Below are 22,660 nucleotides of genomic sequence, written 5' to 3'. Positions count from 1 at the left end.
CTTAAAGTATGTGTTACAAACAACTCTCAGCTACTACTACATCAGATTTTTGCTCAGTATCTGTAAAACTGACTAATTGTTATCCATTAATGTTGATTACCCTTGGCAGCCATCTTAAATTGACTCAGTAGGTCATCAGTTGTAGATGTATTAGATGTAATGATTACTTTCTGCAAGCCTCATTTGAAAGTTTGCCCAGTGGTTCTTAAGATATTTTGGTAACAGACAAACACACACAGACACGAGCACAAACATCATCGTCCCCCTTTTGGCGGTGGGTGATAACAACACACCTTACAGCCGGTGTAACATTTAAATGTCTTGTTTCTAGCACGCACCACGCTGGGCATCTTATTCATATCATGCATAGAAGGTGTCTGCAGTCGTTCAGCACAGGAAGTACTGGTGAAACTACACTTGAGTGATTCAGCTGATTCAACAAGATGAAAAAGAAAAACAATCCTAACTGGTGTTAATACAGAATTGGTAGAAGGTAAGGGATATGGGATTTCTATGAGGCATTCTGTGGTGATGCTGTGGGAGGATGGGGTACCAGCGTTCCTCCTAAGGGCTATCTGGTCCTTGTATTTGTCTCAGTCCAGTCAACCTCATTCGCGGTGTGGGTTGGACTCCGCCGGGGCTGCTCCTGGTCTCTGATCCTGTTTGTTGTGTTGAACAAGATCTCAAGGTGCAGTTGTGAAGAGGAGGGTGTTCGGTTTGGGAACGTCGTGGTCTCGTCTCTGCTTTTTACAGATGACTTGGTTCTGTTGGCGTCTTCAGGCCACGACCTTCAGCGTGTGCTGGTGCAGTTCGCAGACGAGTGAGAAGCAGCTGGGGTGAGATTCGGCTCCTCTCAAGTCTGAGGCCACGGATCCTAACCTGAAAAAGGTGGACCTGGGGTGGGTCTTTGACTCAAGTGGAGGAGTTTAATCATCATCTTGTTCACAAGTGAGGGCAGGATGGAAGAGGAGATGGATTGAGGTTTCATCTGCAGTTATGAGGATGTTGCTTGGGTCTATCATCAGTTTATTGGTTCATCTGGCTGGAATGTAAAAACAAAAGATACTGGATACAAGGACTAAAACTGGCTTCCTCCATAGAGTGGCTGGGCTCGGCCTTAGAGATAAGTTTAAGAGCTGCTGCTCCGTCAGCTGAGGTGGTTCAGGAACCTGATGGACGTGTCCCACGGGGCATCCCTCTGGAAACTTCCTGGACATGTCCCATGGGAGGAGACCCTGAGGCAGACCCAGAACTCATGGAGAAATCGTTTCTTTTCTGACCTTTGGGATCCCCAAAGAGGAGCTGGAGGGAGGGATGTCTCAAATTAATGGTCTCATAATCCTTCAGTGGTCTCTTGTGTAAACACCTACATGTAAAAGATAATTCCCTAAAAGACTCTACAGTCAGCTGAAACATTGATGCCTCGACATTAAGAGACTAACGTGGTGATACGCATTGTTTTAGTTTAGCGCAATCAGCCGTAGGACTCGATGGTATCCTCCATCGGCACTGGGACGTATTAAAAGGAGGGTTCTCCGGTTCCAACCTGGCAACCCGTGGAGGAGTCTGCTGGAGGAAAATATTGGCCACAGCAGCAGACTGCTCTGCATTAAAGACGGCTGGCTGGCTCTACGAACTGCGGTTAGCTGTTTCCAGAACCTACCGTCCTCTTTGCTGACGACTTCAAGTACGTATTTAACAATGTTCGGCCGCAGGCCCGGCGGGCTTCGTCTCGGATTAAAGCAGGATGGATTAAACAGCAGCTTGAGCTATTTTCCGTCAAAGTTGAGACAGACAGAGAGAGGCAGCACGGACTGCTATTTGCGGGCTAAAGCTAAAGCTGTGTGCAAAGGTCCACCTCGTAACAAGGCGTCTGTGCCGTGCGCTGCAGCTCAGTGCTGATGTGTATTTTATTTTAAAACAAAATGAGCATAAATAATGGCGGTCCGTGTGTGTGTGGGGTGGGAGGAGGGGGAGAAGCGTCGCTGAAAACTGAACCACGTAAATGTTGAGTGTTAGCATCGTGCTAACGGTAACCAGACTGATGAGCTGCCCTGAAATGAAGGTCCGAGGCGTTCAGTTTGTCACGTCTCTGTAAAAATAAAACAACCAAAATAATAAAACCCCGCAGCGCGTGTGAGAGCTGGAGGAAGCCGACGTGTGAGACGCTCGGCGGCGGGGTCCCCCTCCTCTCTGCCCGGCGGCCGCTAACACCAGGGGGACGGTCAGTCTTTGTCGGGGCTGCTGCTGCTGCTGCTGCCTCACAAAAGATGAGGTGGTGTTTCTGCGGGAGGTGGAAACCCCTCACAGTCTCTCCTCCGTCTGCCTGTCAGGTTGCTGCTGTGAAATCTGGACGCCAGCTCGGCTTCGGATTTCGGAAACGCATTGCATTAAATAACGAGCCGCAAAGGGGAGATTAAATAACCTGTGAAGGATTAGCCAGCTGCCCTTAACACTTCCTCTTTTTCTTGAGGTAATTATGTTTATGTAGTTGAGTTTGACTGGCTGTGAGCCGGACTTCTCTGTTCAGACACTGATGATTGGTGCTGGAGTCCAGGAGGCATCAGGACACTTCACTCTTTGGTTTTCCTGCAGTGTGGTTTAATAAAATATGCAGCTCACTCCGGATTGAATTGAATCAATCCAGGATGGGGGTGAAAAAACCCCTGTGATGTACTGTTTGACACACCAGGACACATGTCCCATGTTGTTTTAATCCAGGCTGAAGTCTGCAATCTTGCACCAAATTCACTTTTTCTTTTGTTATTTAAAACAACACAAGGTTTGGCTTGTGGTGCGTGTGGAAACCACTGAGTTTTCAAGGCCCCGCCGACGAAGCACCCAATATTTGATGACATCTTGATTTCAGCAGCTGATACGTTGTCATGAATCGGATGTTGTGTTTTTGATCGTGACCTTCATCTGTGGCTCGTTTCACCAAGCATGGCCAGAGCTCGCGTGTCACTCGCTGACCTCCAAACGAACACACAAAAAAAAGGACGACAGCGCAGCCTCTTTTACAGATATTGACCTAAAATCTGGTGTGGCAGTAGCTGAGACTCGTCCCTAACGTGTAGTTTGAGCGCTCAAAGATGGTGCAAGACACTTGCCATTAACTATTTGGAGTCAGCTTCATCTGAATTGGTCTCATGCACCTTTCAGTATCATTGGCCATACATTTACAACTGATGAAGAGTTAAGATGGGCGCCACTGCTAATCGACACAAACTAGGCTATATTTACAGATATTTAGCTCAGATTTGATGTGGTAGTATCCGAGAGTCATTCACAGCACATACTCTGAGTGTAACATCTCGCATGAGATATTAAAACCCATTTATCGCTTTACTTTTTTGACCAAAACGGCTACAACTGCATCGTTTCTCAACGTCACAAGATCTTGGTCTAAAATCGTGGCGTTAAAGGCGGCGGGCGACGTGCATTCCTTCAAAGACTGCCGTGCTTTTACTTCAGTTTGTTTAGTTTGGTTGAAGCAAACAGCTTCATTGCTTCGACACAAGTGCACCTGGCTCCCATGAATATTCAGGCACCATCCCTCTTGATAAACAGGACGCATGGCGGCGTTCGCTTGAGTCGCTTCTGCAACGTCATTTTGTTGTTTGTGCGACCGGGACTCTGACGTCCGTAAAGGTGTGGTGGAACCGGGACTGTGACATGCCAGGTCCTAGTCAGGAGGGTGTTGGTCTGCGGAGCCCTTTTTAAGTTTCTCTTTCTAGAAAAGTAGGAATGAAAAAGGAAACCTACTGAGAGGGAAACAGCTGCTCTGTAAATCTGGCTCCAGATTGCCAGAAGTCTGGTTGAAGTCTGCTTCTTTTTTTTTTTTTTTTTTTTAAAGAGGCCAGCGTGGACATTGATGAAGAGTTTGCAGGGTTCTTCTTTTTGCCTTTTTCTTTAATCAGATGTCTGTTTAGTTTTATTAGTCTGATCGCCGAGTTTCGTTTTCCAGCTTGCTGTTTCATTTACCACAGGGAAATCGAGTTGTAAAAAAATGTCCAAAGGTCAAAAACTTTTTTTTTTTTTTCACACAGAGTGCTGACATCATCAAATGGCAAACTGCACCATCAGTTATAAGTGCAGCTGAAAGCAAAAAAAAAAAAAACAACAAACAAAATGTTTGAAGTGTTTTTCTAAATTTTGTGAAGTTTTTCAAACGTGTGAAGCCAACCCAGCCGAGGTGTGGAGGTCCTGCGTCGCCCGGAGTCATTATCACCCACCACTCCTGCTGGGAACTGAAAAACAAGAAATACCCTTCAAAGCTGCAAAACACTGTCACCCTACTAATCTTTTTTCTTTTCTTCCACTTTAAAGTAAATGCAGCTTTTCTGCCAAGGACATTATTAAAAGCAGATTTTGCTCAAGAAAGCTCTGCTAGACAGACAATAATTTATTGAAATCTGTTTCTCATTTATATTTGACTGCCAGAGGAAACGGGGTTTCATTTTGTTTGCATTCAGTTTTGTTTTTTGTTTAGTTTTTTCAGATCGTGGAGGTTTGGTAATTGTGTAGTCTTACTGTGCGCAACACAACTTTAATTACCTTCTGAAGTATTTTACTTATCTTTTGCGAGATCATTTCTGAGTATCTTTTTTTTTTCTCTCTCTCTTCACAGGTTTGATTCATCTGGATCGAGTGAAGAAGGGAAAACCCTTGACTTCTGCGTAAATGTTGAAGGCCTGGATCTGAACCACCTTCTTTCTCTCCACCTGCTGGTTGTGAGCCTCGTTGGGATCTTTCTCACCAAGAACTCCAACTTAAAGTTCCCCCACATTGAAGCCTTTCTTTGAACACTAGGTTAAAAATATTTAAAGGATTAAATCCCAGTTTACAACTGAATCTTACCTGGATTCGTCTGTGGGACAACATGGCAAAGAAAAACAGCCAAAAAGGTATTTATTTATCTCATTAATGACCATATTTGTATTTTATTTCACAAATAAGTGTCTGTGTGTGAATTTTTTGTCATTTGATTCATGTTTGCGATGTTTTTTTTATTACTGTTATTATGAGGATGCACATTTGGACTTGTACAGTAAATTTGAGCTTTGGATATTTGCAGTGACATTAACCTGCTTTCACTGCATGAAGAAAAACAACTTTTCCAAGGACTCAGCAGTTCCTGTCATCTTTAAATGGCTATAGATTAACTTTGGACTATGCTCTGAGTGCTCACACTCGACTTTATAAAGAGACCTCTGAATGGCTCAGCTGTTTCATGAATCAGCTGGTTTTATACTGGCTCTGGTTTAAAAAAAAAAAAAAAATAAAACACGAGGTTTATCCTTTTGCAGGGATGTCTTTTTGAGGTCTGTTGTTTTTTAATTCGTTTGAATCGGTTGCCGAGTGTTCTGGCACAAATGTGCTGAAGTGTTTGCTACTTGTGCTGCTTACTGAAGGGTTTGTGCTTAAATGCCTCAACAACAGGTCCTTCCACCTCCACGGTTCACTGATGCGGGCATCTTCATTTTCACTGTGCCTCCGTGTGCGCACATGCATGAAACACAAGTATTTTCAGTCCGTACATCGGCACAAATCTTGTCTTTTGTGATGGGATTTAAGGCCTCATCTCACAGCAATGCTTGTTGTGAATACGTGAAAGTTTTCTACACTTTCAGCCTTCGATGCACGTGGAAACTGCGATTTAGGAGCCCCTAAACTATGTTTAGGGGTGAAACGAAGTGGGGGGAAAAAATGTTGCTGCATCTGGACAGCCAAAAGACCCCCCTCTAACCTAACCAATGACCCCAAGCATGATAGATGCATCAACAGGACTGTTCGGTGTTCGTGTTGCAGACCCTCGTTTATCAACTACAGCAAACCTTTCATATGCTGTATTACTTCAACGAACAGACGAGGCTGATTTATAATAACACTGCCTTTAAATGGAGCAGAACAGAACCCCCTCAGTACACCAAATAATCCAAGACCAAAAGGATCTTATCTTTTTATTGAATGTCTCTGTCAACAATTCAATATACAAGCACTGCAGAAAAACTACAATATACATCAGGCATACATTTAAAGAATGAGGGAAATTGGAATGGTTTTAAAATACCGACACTTGTGTTTGAACGTCACGAGGAAAACCCTTCCTGCCAGCCGTCTCATGCTGGACGCTGAAAAGTGGACACTCTGTCCGTGAGTTTGGACCGACACGACTCCCGGTCCACACTGTCCTGCACTTTTATGGTCTTGTAGTTTAACGTGACACAAAGCAGAAGCTCCACAACAAGGATTCAGTTCTTGCTCTTGTTATTTGCCAGCTGTCTTTTTCTTCCTGGTGTGTTTACAGTTTGAGGCCTACAGCCTGTGGCTCTTACCTGTAAGCTTTATGGGCACGCTCCACACCTTTTTTTATTTCCTGTTTTTTGTTATATTTATGTGGCAGCATTGCAGCGCCACATACAAGCCTGGCATACTTGGTTTACTGCAGCATTTGGGTCGTTTTCTGTGTTTCTGTTTTTTTTTTTTATCGTTTTTTAATTGAGGAAGGGGGGAAAAAAAGCAAAACGTTCCAGTCATACAAAGTTTTCCCAGGAAATCTCTGCAAAGAGGTCTGGTGGTTCTTTTGTTTTGCAAATTATGTTCTACCGTGGCTTGCAAATCCATGTCAAGGCCTCGAACAGGCAGTGGAGACGAGTGATTGTGTTTTTTGTTTTTTGTTTATTTTGTATATTTATTTGCAGATACATCCGGTGTGGTGTTTGACACTCGCTCCAAAATGGTCATGTCCCAGGGAGGAACGGCGGAGAGGATGAAGGAGAAGGTAAGACGTGCCCGGGCTGCTCGCCACTCTCTCTGCGGGCGTAATTTGAAACACCAAGTGACAAAATTTGGGTTAGCTGCTCCCAAAGCTGCACACTGCTAAGATTATTTACATTCAGCTTCACCGATCCTGAGCTGCTCTTTCCTAAAGAGCTGCAACAAAAACTCCCAACATTTGGAGCAAAGTTTCACTCTTTATGTCTTAATCCTTTTGTAATAAGAGTTTATTTACCCGTCTCCATGAATAACCTGAATTTCCTAGAAAAGTGACTTTGCTTGTGGTACAACAGTGAGCCTCTTTAGAGAAGTTTATCTAGAAAGGAGCAAAAAACAATATATACAGCAGGTAATGGTTTTACTGTGGCGGTGTGATGTTTTTATGGCTGGTTTATAGGGACTGGAAAGCTGAATGTGGATTACTTTCAGGAAACTGGGGGGAAAAAAATTAGCTTTACAAGCAAATGTTTTGTTTTAAGATGCAGAGTTGCAGAAAGCTTCAACTTTAAATATTTTAACATTTTTGCTTGTCCTTCACGAGACAAGCGTCCTGTATAAATATGCGTGCTGCTGTCTGTAAACCTGACGTGGCCTCAGGGCGGAAATGTCCACAGTGTAAACGTCTGGTGGAAAGTAAATCACCTTGAGTAAATCTTTCTTTCTTTCTTCCTTCACAGATCAGCGCAGTGAGGGCAGTTGTCCCCAACAAAAGCAACAATGAGATTGTGCTGGTGTTGCAGCACTTTGAGAACTGTGTCGACAAGACTGTGCAGGCTTTCCTGGAAGGTATGACGACTTCTGGGTTCAAAGTACTCAAAGCGTGTTTCCTATAAGTGGCATGTTCACCCGGCAGAACTCCACTTTTCTTCTTTTCCTTCCAAATATATTTCTAAAGCTACACGTTTCGTTTAATGTGCACTTGTCCTGACATGTCACCCTCATGTTTAAGAACCGTGAGCAACTTTTTAAATCTTTTTTGTTTCTCATGCCATGCTCCGAATGAGTGTCATCTGCGTGCATGCAGTTTCACAGGTTTAATTATAGAAAAGTTGTCCTCATACGTCACACCGCTTTGTTCCTTATTTAGAGGCATCCAAAAACCGCCACGCAGCATTCTTATATTGTGTTGGTATTTACAAAGCTCCAACCTGTGGTGTGGCTGTACATACCTGCCGTCATTTGTGTGGTTTCCGCTACAGGGAGTGCAGATGAGATCCTGAAAGAGTGGAATGTCACCGGCAAAAAGAAGGTGAGAGTCAGAGAACCTGTTCCTTAAAATGTCCAAGTCAGCATATTTTTATAATCCTTCTTTTTACAGCTGCCAGTAACAACAGCTTCTTATTTTGATTCGTCTATTGACTAGTCTTTCTCTAAAATTCAAATTAAAAATTTTATTTTTATATTTAAGTAAACTTTGACATTTATAATTGGCCACTAATTAAAATGTAAACGAAGACTGAATTGAATTAAAGCAGAAAATATAGACCTAAAGTGCCAACTCCTGCACAACAAAATAAAACAAAGCTCTCATTTGTATATTAAAAAATGAAAAGCCTGGATAATTAGCATGATGTAAATGTACTTTAGGTAAGAACTGCAGCAAACTGGTGAGAAATCCTTCTTTTGCAGAATTTCAGTCACAAGTCTCTGCCGATCAGAAAGAGGAGAGAAATAAACAAAACAACTATTTAAAATGTTACAATGAAGACTGTAACATGTTCTTTTAACTTGGCACACACTTTCACATCATGTATTATATAGGAACTTGTCTGGTTTAATTTTTATTCATTTAGCCGTTAACATTAAATGTGCTTAAAACGTGCAGAAGTCAAAGGATTCAGGAAAGCAGCACATTAACACACTGGTGTTGTATCAAGATCTGTTCCCTCACCTAAATATAGAAGATTTTCAGCCATCAGGTTGTTTCCAGATGAAAAAAGGAGCCAAAAAGATGTCAGGATCTTTGCTCTTAGCATTTTATTTTAAATGTTGTCACTTAAAATAACAGAAAAAGAAGAAAACAGAACAAAGCCAGCGGGGAATCATCAGATCTTCACGAGGGAACAAAACTCAACACAACACTGGCACAGCGTCATCGCGCACTGGCCCAGATTCTGGTCTAAAAGTTTCCACAAACATTTATTCACTAAAAAAATGTAGATCGCAGACAACCTGTCTAACTTCGGAGTGCATGCTGAAGCTTTAAAAATAAATTTAAAAAAAAAAAAAAAGGTACAGAGGTTGTAGTTTTTTCCGCTCGTCTGTCTGTCTGCAGCTCTTGTTCTTCTGCCGCTGTAAGCCAAGGAAACCTTCCAAAACGCATAAACCATCCTGTTATCGTCAGCTAACCTGAAGCACTCCAGTATTTTAGACCCGATAGAGGCCGAGCTTATTAAACGCCATCTAAGCCTCTCTTTGCCCTCATGATAGCTGGAAAGTGAAAATGTAGCTCTGACGGATCCGACCAGAACTCAACCGACTCCTGCGGTGTATATTAGTGGCGTGGAGAAAGGATGAGTTTAGACAAATTTCCACAATCCGTCAGGTCAATTGTGACATCTATCCACAGCAGCTCTGCTTCTTTTGTATGAAAATGTTTCTGTAATTATTGCAGTTGTTAAAACTTAAGTTATTTTGCTGCCCTTTTGTACGCACCGATTTGGTCCGACGGCTCAATAGAGATGCGTTTTGACACTGATATATCCATGTCCAGCCCAAGAAGAAAAAGAAGCCCAAGCCTCAGCCCGAGGTCTCCGCAGAGCCTGCTCCGCCTGAGGCCACGTCGCCCGAAGAGGGCAAGGACGAGATGAACGGCTTTCACGCCAACGGATCGGTAATGGACGGAGAGTCTCTGGATTCCCTGAGCGAGCAGCTGGACTCTGCTTCCCTGGATGCAGCCGAGCTGGACTCTGAACCCGCTACATCCGAAACCACCGGTAAACACGACTCTCCGTTTAAGATGCGAGCAAAAGGAGGAGCAGAGGTCATGAGGGTGCTGTAGGAAACTACCTCAGTGTCTGTCCAAATGATAGAAATGTCTGTTTTTAAATTTGATCTGTTCTGGATGAACACTGATACAGAGTTTAATGTTATTTATAAAGCAGACCTATTTTTGTCCTTTTTATACGTAAAACGAGCTGTGGTGACATATGAATGGTCTCTGTGATGAGGTCATACATTTGACAGGGCTGTGTTTTGTTTGGCTCATGACATTGTTCCTTCAAAGCTCAGTAGCTTCAGGGGCTAAAATAACAAAATATTCCCTATTAATAAGGATGACCTGAATGAGTTTTGCTCTGGAGACACTTTATTTCCTTAACTTTCTTTTCTTAGGGTTGTTTTTTTTCCTGTGATAATTTACTAATGAAAAGTCAGAAACACTCACTTTTTTTTTTCTTTCTTGAATGACCCACCTCCTAGAGTTTTATTATTATTTACGGTGGGTATAATACACTGTTGCTAATGTACAGTATATGCTAACGCAGAATAATCCATTTGTTTTTGTTGTTTTCCCACTGATTAAAACAGGAACATGTTTTGTTTTTTTCCCCCAGGTGCAGAAGCAGAAAGTCAAGGTAGCGCTCCAAGTCCCGCTTCCCAGCAGGGAGGGAGAAATCACCAAGTTCCCAGAAGAAACAAGTCACGACACATGACGGGCTCAAATTTACACCCCTCCTCCTCCTCATTAGCATCCAGCACTGATGAGCAAGGATTGTCAGGAGTAAAGAAAATGGGTTAGAAACTTTAAGCTCTAATTTTTCATGGTGGATGTAGCTTACTCTGTTTGATAACTGCAGTGCTCTTCCAATCCCTGCCCAGGCATGGGTAACTTGAGACAAAATGTGTCATAGAAGCAACTCACAGATTTGGCTTTAAGGAAATACACACACACACACACACCCAGGGCACTGCAGGAAAACACTCACCTTAGTAACCTTTAACATCTCCTCCTCAGCTCCCAACATCAACCGCTCTGTGAAAGACCTGCAGAGATGCACCGTGTCCCTGAGCCGCTACAGGATGGTGGTCAAGGAGGAGATGGACTCCTCCATCAAGAGGATGAAGCAGACATTTGCTGAGCTCCAGAGCTGGTACGTCAGTTTCCTGCAAAACCTGTCTGCAGTCATTGTGACAATTTAATGCGGAGGTCATTAAAATAAGCACGTTGAAATGAGAATTGCAGAACATATCCTTGTAGTTTGTTTTCACTGCAAGCACCAACAACTCCAAGGCACCTCGGTAATTATCTCTGCATATCTGCATTTTATTCTTCCTTATACCAACACTGTGTCAATCACATCTCTGTAAATGCACCTTGAGCTTTCAATAGCTTCTGCTTTATTTTATGGACGTTGTGTGTGTGTTTTAAATTATTGTTGTTTGTTTGTTTGGCAAATAAATGTAAGTGCGCCACATTTCCGTACCCAGGCTGAGAGCAGATCGTGTTACAGACACCAGCCCCAAAACTGCCTTTTGGTGGAAAAAGGGGGAAAAAAACGTCTGGAAGTGACTCAATACATTAATCTCAGATGACTCATTTTAATCCACAGTAAATACTAAAAAAAAAAAAATCAGTAAGTTGTTGTTTTTTTTGTTTTTTTTTAAATCTTATTATTTCAGGCTGTATTTGTTCAGCTAGCTCTGCTCGACTGTGACTCTAATGAAAACTGTGTTTAAAGAAAAGTCTGAGGACAATGTGTCCTGATTTATTGTTAGTCAAGTTTAAGAGGTTGAGAAAAGTATTTTTTCCATTTCTTTTCTCTTTTTACAAACCTTAAATGGCTGAAGTTTGCTTGAATTGTGGACTGATTTGACTTGGTTGAAATATATATATATATATATTACTTTTTAATGTGAATTCTCACTTTTTTTTTCTACATTTAAAAAAACACAATGGCCCCCCCGCTCTTCTAACCCTTTCCTCAGGAATGAGAGGTCATATGTATGTTTGAAAGAAGCAGAAAAGGCTTTTTGTTGTTCTCGTTACAAAGATGCTGAAGTCTTATTAAACAGAAACCGTTTTGGCTCAGCTCCATGTGCAGCACATCCTCCGACTGCCCGAAACGTTTTGACTGCGATCTCCTGGAAATACCTCTTTGCCTATAAATCGGTGTAAAATAAGCACCACTTATTTAATGTTTTTGACTCTGAAAGCGCAGAAGTTAAACACTCATAAGTGCTTGTCAACATCACTAAAGCAGGACTCTGAAATGTGTTATAAATTGGTGTGTGAAGATGCTCACACTGGACCATTTAACGTTGCAAACGTTGCTGTAGCTCCTGATCTGATATATTTTCCCAGCTCTGTCCTCTTCTATTACTCAGAAGGTTTGATTAAAGACTCTGCTCCTACTTGTTGATCTCATTGTAAAGAATGTCTGCAGCGAATGTTGTTTTATCACAAATGCATCGTTCATCTGCGTGTCCAGAGTTAATGGTGCACTCCTTTACATTTTAATTTTTTTAATGTAGCTTTCACTCAGACGTTTTATTAGCTAGTAAATATTTTAGGATTGCAGTACCTGTGCTTGTACAGTAAGTAATATATATTTTAGATCTTCCTATTCGGTAGAGCAAACACTTTTTTTAAACAATTTTTTTTCCTCTCATTGTGTTTCTTGATGGCGGCTAAACATGCACGTGCACACACACATGTGAAAACGTTTAAAGAACTTCATGATTTGATAAGAACAGTAATATTCAGATTTATGTCATGATTTTTGTTTTGCATTGTCGTTTATTGACAGGATCGCAGTTTTGATTACAACCAGGGTTATTTGTGAAAAGTTCTTTCAAAGTCAGGAAACGCAATATTTATTGTTGTGGTGAAAAGTTAATTGACACTTTTTTTCTTTTTTTTTTTCTAGTCTAATGGACAGAGAAGTGACTCTATTGGGAGAGATGGACAAAGTGAAAGCTGAGGCCAGTAAGTACTTCTCCCGTGTAAATATACTAAACTCTGCTCGCACTTACCAGTAGAGCTGCTATTATTCTTCCATAATATGATCGCCTGACTCAAAGGCCTGAAGAATCTGACCTAAATCAGTCCCAGAGGAACCAAAAGAGATTGTTATGGAACAACAAGTCCCAGTTTCCTCAGAACTGCAGTGATGCCCTTAGGGTGCTGATATACCTAGAGTATACTTGGTGTGTTTGTGTACCTGCAAGTGTGTGTGTGTAACATGACAGAGCAGGACTCCATATTTGTATAAGTAGGTCAGTTTCTCTTATTCTACCCTCAGTGTGGAGTGTTGTGTGTTCAAGCCCTGGAAAAACTGAATAGTGTCAGGTGTCAAGGGAGCTTCAATGCTGTCTTTGTGCGAGGTGTGTGGCGAGTTGAGAGGAAAGCAAAGAAACTCTAGTACTTCTTCGACATTACGTTACAAAAGCAGTGTTTCTTCAACATTTACCATTTTCCCCCCCTCATTTTAGGTGACAGTTGTGTTACTTTATTACATTTTTCTCCTTAAGAAAAAACAACCTAAACAAAACCATGATTTTGTTTGTAAAATCCAGATTATGATCATCCTCACCTCTCAGGTCTCTTTTAACAATAGCTCCCAGTAGTCCTAAGATTCTACGAGTGTTGCCAAAAGCAGCAACATAGTGCTATTTATTCCTCTCTTTTTCTATTTTAAATAGGTTTTTGTTTGTAGCAGTATTTGTCCTCCATATTAAGAAGCAGGTAAAGATGTGTGTAATATGGGCATGTTGTGATGTCTAGGTGGCTGGATCATAACATCTCTTGCAGCTCTGATGGGATGTTTTTGGTCTGTGTAAGGCTGATGATCCCACGACTCTCTCCATGACCTAAACAACCTATTAAAAAATGGCTGGATTGCTTTAAATTCTGAAAGCCTCTTTGAATATGAAGCCAACTGTGATGCTGCAACACTCTTAGTACTTGCCAAATAGTTTTTTTTTTTTTCCTGCTAAAGTCCACATCTACAAAATGCTTCACTTGCTCTCACCACACGCTATATGCCCGCCTGGCACAACGCTCTTAAATCGCGTCAGGAAGTGGCTAGAAGCGAGAAGATCACGTCCCAGCATAACTGCACCACCGTGGGCACTTGGTCGTTTCCATGACCAGTCATACCCTGAGGTTTGAGACCAGTGTGGCCACTCTGGTGCACGTGGGCTCCACGTCCTGGGTACGCTGCCACCTTGCTCCACCCAGGACCTTGACAGCTAGAATGATATCAAATCATCACAACCTTGCTACAGAAGTATTGTCCCGGGTTTAACAAGGAGCCCTCTAGGTTCCTATTACAGCCCTGAAGACCTCACCAAGCTGCAAAGACCATCAATGTTTTGGCCGTTTGTTACATTTTTGCAGGGTTGTCATTCTGTCTGATGGGGGTGGGGCTTAAGAAAGACCTGTGACCCTCAGGGTCATGTGTCACCAAGACCCATTGCACATGAGGAAGGTTGACCCAAGATGTCCGATCCACCAAAAGAGCTACTTTAGCCCTAACTGCCGAAACTGGCATTGGTTCAGGTTGATGTCTGGAGCTACGCAACAAAGGTAGAGAAACATTCAGGCTCGTCATGATGTGCAAGGTGAACCAAGTTCAACACCAAAACCACCTTCACTGGACACATGAGAATGAGAACTGGACCCCTGACGAGTTGAAGAACTGGTCTGATGAATCATGAGGTTTGTGAGGCTTTAACAGCCCATCAGCTAAAAGCATGAGTATCATGTTGGAAATGTGGTTCTGTTGTTGAATAACTTCTCAGAACTTGTGGTAAATGTTGTCCAGCTGATATCACATGGAGTGTATGAAGCTGATTGAAAGCTTGAACCTGTATCTGCAGCTGGTTGCAGCAGTCACACACGTATTTATTCTGTCTGTATAAAGTCACAGGGTTCTCTTTTTTTTGTCTATCAAAGCTTCAAAACAGAACAACAGTGGAAATGTCCCAAAGGAAACGAGTTTCAGACTTTAGTTGAGGTTTGGAAATGCACCTACTGCTTCCCAGAGGGGGTTTAACTTCCTGTCAGACCTGTTGAAGATGCAGCACATGAAGACATTTAACTGCCTGGTGAAGTCCTTCTGAACGGGTCCTGCCGGATGGAGATGTGTTGCGCTCGGATACGGAGTTGGTGGTTCCGTTGCTGTAAGGGTATGACTGTGTCGCTGTGTTTCAGTGATGATTCTGGACGCCCGGCAGAAGAGAGCGGAGGAGCTCAGACGGCTGACGGACCAATCTGCATCCATGTCCGAGGAGCAGCTGGCAGAGCTACGTGCAGACATCAAAGTACCTCCTGAAATCTGAGCTTTTCATTTACTACTTTAGGTTACAACTGACTGAATGAGGGAATTTTTTAAATTTTTAATGTAATAAATGCGTCCTTTTTTCTTTTTATGTTTATTAAAAGATGAGACCGTATATATCTGTGTTTTGAGGCACACACAAACTTGAGGTCTGGTTTGTTTTTTTTGCAGCACTTTGTGAGCGAACGGAAATACGACGAGGACCTCGGGAAAGCTGTCAGGTTTACATTTGACCTTGAACCTCTGAAAACGAGCATCTCTGGGTTTGGATCAGGTACTGCATCCACTTCATGTCTTTTTAGCAATCATTGACCCTTGCTGTGATTCTCCCTGAATGTTTGAAAAACGCATCAATCTCAAAATCTGAGACCAGACCACTAAGTCAAGTTATCCACAGCTACACAGAAGTTTAATTCGAGTGATTTAATTACTCATGATATACCAGAGTGCATACCCAGCACAGATGAAGAAAGCAGCTAACAAGTTTGCATGCAGATTATATTTCATGCAGTAAAAAGTTAAGCAGGTAACTTTGATTTATTTGCATCCTAAATGTAAAAATCTGTCTGTAATTCTTAATAAAATACAACTTTCCTCCCTGCACTAAGATGGCAGCTGACAGGCCAGCAGCACATTGTATAAACATCACATTTATATGAATAAACATTACATGATTTTAGGACGGTAAGAACAAATTTCTAAATGTTTTAGAGTTGTAAACTTCCCAAACTTCTCTAAAGTATCGGACTTGTTTTCTGATTACATAAACGGTCTGCAGCACAAACATCAACAAAGTAAAACTGAAAAATCATGTTTGAAGCTTCATAAATTCAACAATATGATTGAAACTGTTTATTTGGGATATTCTAATCCAGTGGTTGTAAACAGGCAAATCAATGCTTTTCTTATTAAAAGCAAACCTATGAAACGAGGACAAACATTTTATTCTTTGGAGCTTCAGTAAGTGATATCCTCCCGTAAAGGTGGACGATGACGGAACAACTGAGCAGGGTTTACTGTCCCAAACTATTTACAGTGTTTGTTTTGACACATGCCAACAAACTGGGGACACCAAAAACTTGTTTCTCCTTTTACTCGAGGTGTAACACTATACTGCACACTTAAGATCCCACAAAATCTTTTTTTTTTCTTTCTCTTTGTTGAATTCCATGGTTTATAATTAAACTCAGTTTTCCAGCTAAAACACGTCTTTTAATACAGTTTTAACAAATTATATTAGGAAAATATTCAAAAGTTTTTAAATCTTGTCAAATTTGAACAAAAATACAATCATAAGTGTTTCATTTAAACAGTTTTAGTGCAAAGTAAAACTCATCTGTTTTTAAAAGAAAGCTATAAAAGACAATACATTTTGTTAAATCAAAGGGTCACACAAACCTAAAGTTCACTCTGTCATAAATAAGCTGTATAGCAGGGGTGTCAAACCCAGTGACGCAAGGGGGCCAAAAATAAATACTTGGTCCTAGCCAAGGGCCAATCACGATCAATATTTAATAAAAATTACGTAAATTAAACATGGTTTTATATGTATTATTTCAAATCATTCGTATAGAAATATCAATGACCTTCTCCCAGTTACAAATTATACAGAATTGAGAGCAAACATACTTTAATGAACACAGACAAATAGATCAAACTTCAAAAAGCTCATCATTAGCAGCTTTTAAATTAATTTTTTTTAATATTAAAACATTTTTTGAAAAAGCCATCAACAAAAACCTGATCATACAGAAATTAAAACTATATATTGTTGGCTTCTAAGTCCCTGTCAGGGAAAACTTCACTATTAAGGCTCAGTTTTTTTTAAGCAAAATAAGAATCAGCGACTCGATCCGTCCCAGACTAGAGGGGCGGACCTGATGAAATCTAAACGTTATCTTGGGGACCGGATGAAACGTTACAGAGAGCCGGATCTGGCCCGCGGGCCTTGGATTTGACACGTGTGACACTGTCATGGATTTCACTCACTGATGATAAGGATGAGGGCATCTTTCACAACTGTTTTATTGACCTTTTATTTTATTTTATTTTATTTCATTTTTGATGAAAAAAGCTGCCAGCTGCTTAAATTTAGGGATTACCTGGTTTCGACTCAGACTATAATTGTGTTTTGGAAAAGCTTTTCCTAAAATGAATGAGGCTTTATTCTGGTTTGTTTGTTTTTTTCTTTTTTTTTTTAAATCTCATCTTTTGAAGGACATTAATTGGTGCATATAGGTGGCGTGTTGACTTGTGTGATCTTTAATCCAGAAACCTAACCTGCTCCGGAGCCAGTTAGGTTAACCTAATCTAGGTTAACCTAACTGGCTCCAGAGCAGGTTCTGTGACACTGAAAATCCCACGCTGAACCTGCCCTTACCTCACTAAAAGGCATCTGGGAGTTTAGGATGACACAAACTTCAGTGAATGTTCTGGTTATAAATGAACAGGTTTGTCCTAAACAGGTTTTTTTTTTTTTAATTTTCTGCTGCTGTTTTGTGCAGATGAAAGGATATTACTCAGTTCACTCTGCAGCCATTGATAAACTTTCTGATTGCATTTGTGACACACAATGCTTTGAGGACACACCTAACTCTTTAAAGCATACTTTAAAGTTAAGTCAATTTCTTTACAGGTTTCTACAGGAAATCATGGTAATGTTTTCTGAGGTTAACAAACATCGATTTTCCCACAATGAGTTGTGATGATTTGCCTCATCATATGTTGGTTTAAACATTAGTTATACAGACTATAAATGAGATACTAAATACACTACATAGTCTATCGTTTGCCAAATTATGGTAAAATAGTCATTTTATTCTTAGAAACTTCCTTTTTAGATCCTGTCTGCAACCTTTAAAATCAAAAAAGCCAAAATCAGAATCGTTCAGGGCTACAAATTTAACTTAAAGCTTGAAATAAAGACAACACAACTCATTGCTATATAAATACTACATATAAAAATAATAGTTTGTTATATTTGAAAACAACCTGTAGTTCATAAAACTAGAATAAAATGTTCATTGATCCTCCTTTTTTATGTTGGGACAAAGGAAAAGACTAAACTCATAAACTCTTATTTCTCCACCCTTTGATCAAATTTAAATGCCGAACAGTACAAGTTATGAGTCATTTCTCGTTATATATTAAAATATTTCACTTTGAAATAAAGTATACGTTTGCACCCTAATAAATAATTAAAGTAGACTTAAATTATTACTCAGTTTGTTGGATATTTAACAGACATCCTGAATTTCTTCTAATTAAACTTTAATTTATTTTAACTTTTAGTATGTTTTTATCAAAGGCAAGCCTTTATTTCTTATTTCTATTATTCCTATTATCACAGTGTCTTAATAGGAATAAAGACATTCATTTCAACCTTATATAAAATATTTGTCGTATGTAGGCAGAACTACAATTTATTTCTCCTCAGGGTCTTAAATATGTTTAATTTTCTGGTGGATTTTAGGGAAATTTTTACACTGTGACTGGAAGATTGATGCCTAAAGTGGCTAACAAATTATTAGTACAAACTGATTAATATGTTCCTACCAGGTATCATTCTGTTACAGAAAATGTTTGCATGAAAACGACTAAAACCAGATTTTCCTATTCTGGTTACGCATATAAAGATGATTGATTCCAGTTTGATTTGGGGCAAAGTTTAAAGATCCACTGCAGAGGGACCAAAGAGCCACATGCAGCCTTCAATTAGATAAAACACAATCTTAATCTGGTCTTAATCAAATCATTTTATTTACATATTCAAATTGTCAGCATCTTACTTGGGCTGCAGGAGTTGTATTACTTGTCAGTGTTGGTTTGTGTTAGAAGTATGTATGTTCAGATTTATCACTATGATTCGGTGTTCATAGAGAAATGAGACTGACTGAAAGGCTCTCTGAGATGTCCTCGTCAGGTCCTGTAGTTCGTTTCTGTTCACCGTTGGGGCACGCTGCCCTCCAAGTGACGACACTGGTGGCGTAGGGTTTTACTGATAAGCTTTGTTTAAATCAGCTCTCTGACAATCTGACGTGAGACGGATTCTACCGCTCGGCTCGGTCTAATCCCTGGGATGTCCTGCAGGACGTTTCTTCTGTAATAAATTAAAAAATCAACAAGCTGGGTCTTCCTGCCTCCCTCATCTCGCTACAACAATATCCAGATTTAGAAAACCTGGTTTGACATTTTGGGGTTGATAACTGGTGACGTCTTGATTGTTGGTCTTAGTTAAGCCAGATAACCAGAACTTTCTGGACTTGTTGAACTTGTTTGGTAATACAGGCCCCCAGTGAATTGTGTCATACAAATAATTTAATCATCAAAGTTTGTTTTGCTTGTCTCACTGAGGTAGACTTTCCACAGTTCCTCTCCAAGGGACAATTAGTGACAAACTGATTATTTTATCATTTTATTTATAAGGACTAAGTAAACCTGTGACCTCTGACTAAATGTTCAAACTTTTCAAGAACCGAATGTTTGTGGTTTAGACGAATCTGACTCTCCTCCTTTCCTTGACAGTGTACCACCCACGAACAGGCTATTCCAATCGCTCCCGCTGTAGCTCCACGTCCTCCTCCATCGCCAGCCCTGGCCTACAGGAGACCCCTCCTCCCACCCAGACCCCGAGTGCCCCCGCTGAAACCCGCCCTCCCCCAGCCAAACAGGTCAGCTGGAAAAGCAGCCGTCTGCCAAACGCGCACGTCCCGAAGGTGCCGATTTGAACCAGCTGACTGGCTGTCTCCTTCCTCCCCCAGATTTTCCAAGGGAACCGGCGCACCTTCCAGGGACCAGGGTACCACTCAGGAGGACAGCGGTTCAACGTCAGCTCCCATCATGACAGGAGCGCCGGACGCGGGAGCCATCGCCATCAGAGCGACGGGGGCCCCGCCGGCCACACGTCGCAACACTTCAACAGCTCCAGAGGCCCCGCCCATTCCTCCACGTCCTCCCACAACCAAGAGCGACCTGCTCACAACGGGCTGCCCCAAAGGCCTCCTCGAACGCACTGCCCTTGACATCGAAAACCCGCGGCTCAGTCAGACCCCTCCCCTCCTGTCCCCTCCCCCTCCCCAGCCTTCCTACTAACTCCTTTCAATGAAGAATAGTATACAAGTTTACATAATTCAGTCAGTTGAGCTGTAGTGCCACCTCTCTACATCAGTCCATTCATCCTTCAGACTTGAAAAGCTCTCACTGTTCTGTAATCGCTCTTCTTCTTCTTCTTCTTCTTCCATTTCTGTCCTCCTGGTTGCGGTGACAGTTTCTATCTTTAGACCCCCTCTGAGAGAGTTCACTGCTCTGCTATTGTCGGGTTCTGTCTTTAGTTTCTGCAGCGAAGCGGTCTGCCAGAGACTGACGTGATTACCTGCAACAATCTGTGCACTATTGAAGTTGAACTCTTAGTACTTTTTCTATTTCTGCCGTGGCGCTGTCAGCTCTCTGATTTGAAGCTCAGATGTTTTTTGTTTTCTTTGTTTTTTTTGTTTTTTTTGTTTCTCCTCCAAGAACCATTTCAATGCCTTCACCGTGGAAAGCGTTGTGAAAGTGCAAAAGTAGTTCTAGCGTTGACAGGGATCTCTGTCGTCTGAGTAGTAGACGTGCAATCAACACTACAGACTGTGGTTAATCATCGTTGGGTAAAAATGAGACATATCAAACTAATCCAGAGCTTTTTTTTGTATGGCTGCTACAAACTATAGGGATCTTGTTGGGACTTAGACCTGTTTAGACACAGACGTTTCCTCTTAAAGTAGTAGTTTAACGTTGGTTGATATGCTTACTTCTTTCTTCTGCAGAGTGAAGCGCTTAAATGGGCACCCTGAAGCTGGAGCAGGCGGCAGAAATGAGCTCCGTTCGCTCTCTGAATGTCGTTCAGGAAGCTTACGGTCACGTGACTGGGCCTTCGGTAAAATAAAGCAACGGGCCTGAGGTTTTCCCTAAAAGAATCCTGTTTCCAGTCCTGACTCTTAAGTAAATAATCTGCTTTCTGTAGCTCCACATTTACCAAAAACCCCACGGTCCATTTTCTCCTAACTCTGCAAGGAGTAAGCACATTTCCAAACAGATTAAACTATTTATTTGTCATCTTTGCCTGCAGCAGTGATGTCTCCCCTTACCACATGTCCTGGGGGGAGGGGTTACTGCGTGTGCTGTTGTTCTTGGCTTGCTGTCCATTATTTTCTAACTAAGAGAGGGCTTGTTACCTTTTTGTTTGTTTTGTTTATATATATATATATATATATATATATATATATATATATATATATATATATATATATATATATATAAATAAATAAATAAAAATTAAGAAAAAAAAAGTTAACTCTTTAGACAAAAGGCTCCTTCGATGTACACAAGCTTTCATAATCCTGAACATTTATTCAGCTGGACTTTCTTCTGCACGTGCAGTTTCTCGCTTTCTTTCGATGCACACAGATGACATGTTAATGTCGTGCTTGCCTTTTAGTCACAGACTTCACATCTGCCTTTCTACAACCATGGATGTCTCCATTGTGAATGGATGGTACTCGTGGAGCGACCGAGGTCTAAAACCCACCTCCACCTTTTTACGAACCCGCCAGGCCCAACAGCAGAGGGAAATGCGTGAAAATTACCGAATTCGTTGGGGAGTTGTCGACTCCATTGATGCTTTATTTTTATTTTATTTTTTGGCTCCTGTTGGTTGAAATGTCCTCTCCGTGTCCACCTTTTCGAACAAAATGACAGCGAATACCTCAAAGCTGATCCTCTCGCAGCCCGTTTCAGTCGGTTTTCTTCCGGTGGGCTCCTGGCGATTCCTCATCTCTTACCTTTTTATTGGAGTTGTGTACATATACAGAGCTACCAGTCGTGTTACTTTGCTGCTTCATAATGTTTCTTCATAAAGTGTCGTCTTCCTTTTACAAAGGTTTTTAGGGAACAAAGAATTATGAAGTATTTTAGTTTTTGTTGTTTTGTTTTTTTTCTTCATGGCTTTCTGATCATAGAATTTGTTTTTTCTTATTTGAGATTAAAAATGACTCTAGTAATTAAATTAGTCAATGTGGAGAAAATATTGCAGGTTTGTTTGCAAGCTTCGGTATAGAAACGCTGAGCGGGCTTGACTGAAAGGGTTGGTTGGTTCAGTGTTTTGGGAATGCACTCGTTGGGTTTTCCCGTCGAGCTCCAGAGCGCTGTGAGGGTTTTTTGCGAGCCGCCGGTTTACTTTAACGCAGGTTCAGGACGGGTGCTTCTGTTCAGAACCGTTATTTATTCACCGCGCAGCAGACGAGCTCAGAAGTGTCTGTCTGCAGCTTTTTCAGTCCAGTTGGCTCAAAATCAGTAAGTCTTCAGCCTTAAATCTGGAAAATGGTTTAAAATTCACCTTAGTGTTGGGGGCTTTTTGCTGCTGCTGACTTAAATGGTATATGAAGATTATTAATTACAAAACAGCTCGGTTGTTCAAACCAGAGCGAAAAAAAAGAAGAAAAAAAAAGTGTTTAAATCTGTGCTGTGAATGGAGGAAGTTTCCAACAAACAGTGGCTGGAAATGTCCGCTTGTTGCCTGGGAACCTCCCAGTAGTCTCCTCAAGCAGCAGATGTTCAATTGTACA

The 22,660-nt window shown here is 41.3% G+C and overlaps 1 protein-coding gene across 1 annotated transcript; it reads left to right on the top strand.

Annotated features, from left to right (window-relative positions):
- Positions 1 to 1,539: 1,539 nt before the first annotated feature.
- spats2 (spermatogenesis associated serine rich 2) lies at positions 1,540 to 21,062 on the top strand. The gene is made up of 13 exons (XM_017419261.3): positions 1,540 to 1,687; positions 4,631 to 4,907; positions 6,705 to 6,784; positions 7,458 to 7,566; positions 7,980 to 8,029; positions 9,494 to 9,716; positions 10,335 to 10,514; positions 10,736 to 10,871; positions 12,648 to 12,706; positions 14,936 to 15,045; positions 15,234 to 15,336; positions 19,587 to 19,732; positions 19,823 to 21,062. The coding sequence occupies exons 2-13, from the start codon at positions 4,883 to 4,885 to the stop codon at positions 20,081 to 20,083; spliced, it is 1,482 nt and encodes a 493-aa protein (XP_017274750.1). The 5' UTR covers positions 1,540 to 1,687; positions 4,631 to 4,882; the 3' UTR covers positions 20,084 to 21,062.
- The last annotated feature ends 1,598 nt before the right edge of the window (positions 21,063 to 22,660 follow it).

Source organism: Kryptolebias marmoratus, linkage group LG8, assembly GCF_001649575.2.
Source record: "Kryptolebias marmoratus isolate JLee-2015 linkage group LG8, ASM164957v2, whole genome shotgun sequence".
In the NCBI taxonomy this organism is placed as follows: domain Eukaryota; kingdom Metazoa; phylum Chordata; class Actinopteri; order Cyprinodontiformes; family Rivulidae; genus Kryptolebias; species Kryptolebias marmoratus.
The sequence above is the reverse complement of the archived record's forward strand: the minus strand, read 5'-3'. Positions and strand labels throughout refer to the sequence as shown.

What these genes read in the sequence shown, in the direction of transcription:
- spats2 (XM_017419261.3), top strand. Translation starts at nt 4,883, where the DNA reads ATGGCAAAGAAAAACAGCCAAAAAG. An exon ending in CGCTACATCCGAAACCACCG is followed by an intron (nt 9,717 to 10,334) that starts GTAAACACGACT and finishes TTTTTCCCCCAG; the next exon opens with GTGCAGAAGCAGAAAGTCAA. An exon ending in GCCCTCCCCCAGCCAAACAG is followed by an intron (nt 19,733 to 19,822) that starts GTCAGCTGGAAA and finishes TTCCTCCCCCAG; the next exon opens with ATTTTCCAAGGGAACCGGCG.